The sequence below is a fragment of the Rhineura floridana genome, chromosome 19, assembly GCF_030035675.1.
Source record: "Rhineura floridana isolate rRhiFlo1 chromosome 19, rRhiFlo1.hap2, whole genome shotgun sequence".
In the NCBI taxonomy this organism is placed as follows: Eukaryota; Metazoa; Chordata; class Lepidosauria; order Squamata; family Rhineuridae; genus Rhineura; species Rhineura floridana.
The window spans coordinates 19,789,620-19,795,619 of NC_084498.1; the positions used below are offsets into that span (position 1 = coordinate 19,789,620).

Consider the following 6,000-nt stretch of genomic DNA (forward strand, 5'->3'; position numbering starts at 1 on the left):
ATATCTGATCCAATCTCCAGAATTTGCTCCTTCCCTTTAATTTCTTTTTCATCTTCTATTGCTTGTCCATCTGCTCCTTTTCTCATATAATCCTTTATTTCTTTCAGCTCCTGTTTCACTTTACCAAATTCAGTTGCCATCTCTTGTCTACTCTGTCCCAGTTCTTGTTTCGTTATCTTAATCTCATCCATTATCTTCTGAAACATATCCAGAGAGGGAAACCCTTCCAGGGGTACATCCAGGGTCTCTGCCACTTCTTTGATTGTCGTTCTTAAAGCCGAAGAAAAAACCCTTCAAACTTCCAATATAGCCACAATTCCCAAGCAAAGAGTAATTTGCTTCTTTTTCCAGCAATAAGGGAGTTAATATTCCAGGCCTGTTGACATCATCTGTCCAGCACAGTTCTTATCTCCCGCACGTCCAAGAATGCAAAACAAATTTGGTTCACTTGCCGAACAATTAGTAACATACACAAACAGCAGATTTGTCTAAAGAAAGTAGTCCAAGAAAAAGTAGTCCCAGACATATATCAATCAAATAATCATCTAGATCAGATTTTCTCTTCAGGTAAGTTGCCCCTCATCCGTTTTAATCTTTATAGTTTCCAAATTCAGGCCAGCTTTTTGCCATAAAAAATAAGATAAGCTTTTTAAATTTTCTTTCCTCCTCCTTAATTCCTTGTATAAAAGAGAGAAGTGTAACTCACCCAGGTATCTTGATTTCTGATTCTTAAACAAATCTCTTTTACTGTAGTAATTTAAGCCAAATGATAAGATTAGACAGAAGAAAGCTCGCCCGTTGTGGATCGTTTAAAAGAAAAAACGTCTCGCTTTTTTCAGCCCAGCTTGCTGGAAGTCCTAACTCCGTCCTTGGCTGCTAGGTATGCCTTCTTTTCCCAGGGAATTCCTGATTGATTCCAGCCACCGACAGCCTAACGAAGTTTCTGTGGATAATCTTCGGTTCACCCTTGCCTGGGACAACATTTATACCAGTCAAAGTTCCCTTTTGACTGATTTTAAACTGAAAAAAGCTTCCTCTGAGACAGAGCTCATCTCAGAGGCAGCCACAGGTGGAGCAATCCTTCCGGGAAGTCGTGCCTGTCTAACTTCTAGTGGGAGAGAGTTCCACAGAGTCGGGCCCACAACACCGAATACTCCTCTTTGGCATGAGTCTTGCTTCTGGCCCATGGGAAGCCACTAACAGTGCTCTACGGGGTGATCTCAGTGATCAACCTGGGGGCATACAAGGTCAGGCAATCCTTAAGGTTAATTTAAAATGACGCCTTATGTTTGAATAATCACAATGCAAAAGGGAGTGAGAAAGAAGAGGCGCAAAGGAGCAAGTCAAGCTACCTTGGCCACTGCAGGAGACAGTTCTGGATGGTTGGGCATCCGTAGGAATTTTTACTGGGGGAGAGGTACAGTGGTAAAGTAAAACCCTGAAAGAGCAGAAGGGTGGGTTTCTCACTCACAAGAAATAAGAGTACTGCCTGTACGTTTTGCCTCTTATCGAGGTTCTACAAATGCTGGAACGCACTCTTTTCTTTAAAATGAACGCGGGAAACGGGGGGTTATGGTTCATCGGGGAGGAGAACACCTGCCCCCTTTCTTCTCCCTTTTCAGACACCCATGTCTAATGGGAAGAGGTCCCAGGTGAGTCAGTAGGTTGGGGGACTCTCTCACGTGTGCACGCAGTCTCTTTCTCCTTCTCTTAAAAGAGAGAGAGAATTTTCTAAAGAACAGACATGATGGCGGTTGCCCTGGTGTGATCCACTTTAGATTTGGTGAGGACCCTCCGGTCGAAGACAAATAGCCTAAGGTGATTGCACGATGTTTTCTTGACCAACGTTGCTGCCTTGCCTCTGATTTATAGCTGCACTAGGACTCTGTTGAGTTTTAAAATTGTTTTCTTCCTCCAGTCTTGGTTGTCATGCAGATGCCGGGGGAAGCAAATTGATGACTGTTAGCAGGGAGTCTGGATAGTTTGGTGTGATTATCTTTTCTTCCCATCTTTCACTCTTAATCTTCTTCCTTTTTTTCTTTTTTCTTTTTTTAAGGGAGATGTAGCTTGTTGCTAGGATCATTTAGAGCCCATGGCCCAGCCCCTGCCGGGCACTTTGTCCCAGATCATTAGATGAGTATGAGCAAGAGAGGGGGGCAGCCTGAGGAGGATTCAGGAATAGCCATGTGGAGGAGCAACAGGGCACTCTGGCTTAGCTGCTACCTGTTCTAGGAAAGCCATTTGGGGGCAGACTGAGGGCAAGATCCACTGCATACATTTAAAGCACATGCAAGGCACATTGAAAGCACATTGCTTCCCCCAAAGGATCCTGGGAACTGTAGTTCACAGAGCTGCGGTTCCCAGCACCTTTAACAAAACTACAGTTCCCAGGATTCTTTGAGGGGGAAGCCACATGCTTTAAATCTGCCTTGATTGTGCTTTAAACATATGCTGTGCATCTTCCCCACACTTGCAAAATCTTGCTCCACAAGCAAAGCCACATTGAACAGATGTAGGGTAGGAACAGCACACAGGCTTCTAAGGCCAGCTGGTGTTCCTTGGGGTGGTCTCCGAAGCATCTCTCCTCTCTTTGTCAACCAAGTCCAAATCCCGTACAAGCTTTTCAGCCACAGCCACAATCCGCAGCTGGAGCCTCTTCTGCTCCTGCCTTGCAAACCAGCATTTCTTGTTACTCTCTAAATGACCCTGGTCAAGAAAAGGACCTCTGCTCCTTCAAGCCCCAACATACTCTAACCAAAAGCAGAGCTCAGAACTGAGCAGATAGGGAGGAGGACCGAGATGTAGCTCAGTGTTAAGAGTACAAGCTTTGCATGCCGAAGGCTGAAGGTTCAGCCTCCCCCCCCCCCAAGCATCTCATTAAACAGTGGAGCTCAGGTGGACTTCTGCTGGAGCTTCTGGAAAACTTGCTGCTGGTCAGGGTGGGCCAGCCTTCACCAACTTGGTGCACTCCAAGTGTTTTGGATTGCAACTCCCATCAGCTAACGGACACCAAGTTGGCAAAGTCCACAGTCGACAGTATAGGCTAGACAAGCAAGTGTCCTCACAGTAAGACCGTGTTATATGTTCACAGAAAAATCTCAGTAGTGCAGTGGCTGCATCAGGGACCCCTGGATTCACAACTCCTATTCAGCCACAAAACTTTGCTGGGTGATCTTGGGTCAGTGACCCTTTCTCAGCCTAACCCACCTCACAAGTTGGTTGTGAGGATAAACGTGTGTGTGCGTGTGCACGCGTGCGCGCGCACCACCCACCATCCCTTTGGATGTTGGGTGGGATGAAAGGTGTCAATAAATAAGGCTGCAGTCCTAACCATGTCTGTTGGATTTAGCGGGGCTTGCTCTCAGGCAAGTGGAGTTAGGCTTGCAGCCCAAGCCCTGAAGTTGTGGTTTCCATTCCAGGAAGCGAGTGGCAGAAGACGACGGACCGTCCACCAGCACAGCTGGAAAGAAAGAGAAGAAGAAGACCACCGTGGGCTTTGGGGACTTCAGCTCTTGGTAGTCAACAACGCTGACCAACAACCCAACTGTAGCCAAGCCTGGACTCTTAGTCTGTGCTGAATGGAGAAGGCGAGGTTGCGCATCTCTCCTCCCATAGCCAGCAAAGAAAGAAAGAAAGAACATGGATACATTTTCCTAAAGTTTCTTAAATTAAATTTCCTTGGCCTCTCTTTTGAGTCCTCCTCCGAAAGACTCACTTTGTTTTGTTTGATTCAGTGAGCCCCTGCTATTCTCTAATTCAAGGATGACTCTGGCCACATCCACACCATACATTTATTCCACTATTATTCCACTTTAAACAGTTACGGCTACCCCCAAAGAATCCTGGGAAGGGCAGTTTGTGGAGGGTGCTGAGAGTTGTAAGGAGAGTCCTCTTCCCCTCAGAGAGCTACAATTCCCAGAGTGGTTTAACAGTCAGTCCCTCTTCCCAGGGAACTCTGGGAATTGTAGCTCTCTGAGGAGAATAGGGGTCTCCTAACAACTCTCAGCACCCTCCACAAACTGCCCTTCCCAGGATTCTTTGGGGGTAGCCGTAACTGTTTAAAGGGGAATAAATGTATGGTGTGGATGTGGTCTCTTAGGTGTTGTTGCTCAGCAGATTTATCAGCAGAGGATACTAAAAACAGGTGAATGAGTGAGGTTCTATTCCAGGCTTAAATGGGTAATTGCCAGATTTCAGAGGAGGTAGTAGGTGTCACGTAATCCTTGACTCTTTTCTATTTCTGATTTGTAAACACAGCTCCCACCTCGGCATCCTCCTCTGATTGGACACCTCCTGGCTCACTGTTTTGATGAGCAATCTTACTGCTGCTAAGAAGCATCTATCTCCTCTCTCCCTCTCTGTGGATACTGGCATCATGAGATCGATGCAGCCAGCCCCTGCCCCCCCCCAACCCCTCTCTCTCAGATATTCAGTTCCAGGCTTCCATCTTTGTTTTGCTGGGTTTATCAGAGCAATCTGCAAGTTTTGCTGTAACTTTTGCGCTACCTCCCCCAAGTAACTCAGTGAGCATCCGATCCTCTGCTTCCGTGCACAAATTGAAGCTCAACTACACCCCCCACCCGATTTTGATGTGAAGATGTTTTATCGCAGTAAGGGCACACCTAGAAAAATGGCCTGTCACTTTAATAAGCACAGGGATCGATACCCTGATGCAAACTGTAGAAGCAAGTTGTACTTTTACATGCTAACAGGTGAAGTGATGCCCTGGCAGACGTTTTGTTGTTCTTGTGAAGAAAAGCAGCTTTGAATGGAGGCAGATTTCAGCAGAGTCATGAGCTGGAGGGGCTTATTTACCCCTTTCCCCTCCAACCCTTTGGGGTGAACCCCACAGAGGAAAAGCAGCTGGGGGGGAGGAGTTTGAGCAACCTCTCCCCAGCACTGTCTCTCTGCTTGAACCGTCCCCCTCTCAGAGCGGCTCTCCTCAACATCAAAAATGGCCAACAGGAAGTCGCTGCATGTTTTTGTATGCAATGCATGGTTTGCTGTTCCTGCTAAACGTGGGTGGAGTATCAGCCATTAAGGTGTGGCCGGAGCCCCACATCTGCTAGGATGGAGGCACCGGCGGAGTAAATATCAAATGCCAGTTGATGGGGACACAACTGCTTATGTATTCCTGTTTTTGTATAATCCTAAAAGAATTATAAGGAAATAGTATTAAAGGTAAAAAAAAAATCCCCCCCTGCACACACCTACATTTTTCCATGGTGTCAGGTTGCAGGAAATTGGTGAAAAGTGTTCACTGTTAGCAAGAAGTCATAAAAGAAAGTCATTAAATTATTAATTACTCCTCTTCTTACGCATTGCCCTTGTTCGCATGTAATGGTAAACCATGGTCAGTAAAAAAACCCATGGCGTACTGTGAACCAACATTTGGCTGGTGCAAGATACTCAACTGCTCGTGCTCCGCTCTGCCCTGCCCCCAGGAGAGACACCACGAGCGCTGGTTCGCACAACCAGCTGGTCAGGCTTCATGGTTTGTTTTTCCCTGAGCCTGGTAAAGTACAGCAAAGCAGGAGTGGTCGAGCAATACACTGGGGCTTCTGCACCGTAAACCATGGTTTATATCGTCTATGGCTTATTGTTACATACTGGGCTGGTATCCAAAAATAAAGAGAAACTGCAGCTCTTGGCTAAAGTAGTGTATACCCCACTGTTCCACTTTATATGTACAAACCTCTTGAGAGCCTGCCAAGAATATTTACGATTGCTCTAAAAAGTCTGGGTGCAAGTTATATCCACGTTGGATAATCTAAACAGCTGTACCGCTGCCAGCCAGACACACTGAAATATTTACTTGGACTGTTTGGAATTATTAGCCGAGATCCCCTCTCAAGAACTGAGTATCTGATGCTTTAGAAAATAAGTTTTTATATCACAATGCTAGCTTGTTTATACATATAAAAAAAATCCGTTCCCTTGATACAAAACTGTAGCAGAACGAATTCTGTTAAATGTTTTTCATTAAAAGATTTAAATTGT

At 45.8% G+C, this 6,000-nt stretch overlaps 1 protein-coding gene across 1 annotated transcript in view; it reads left to right on the plus strand.

Moving 5' to 3' along the window:
- Positions 1 to 6,000, plus strand: part of PPIL2 (peptidylprolyl isomerase like 2) — a 73,292-nt gene extending 67,292 nt beyond the window's left edge. The window contains exon 20 of the mRNA XM_061602880.1: positions 3,420 to 6,000. Within this exon, the coding sequence (XP_061458864.1) occupies positions 3,420 to 3,519 (100 nt within the window). The 3' untranslated portion in view covers positions 3,520 to 6,000. The remainder of the gene's footprint in view (positions 1 to 3,419) is intronic.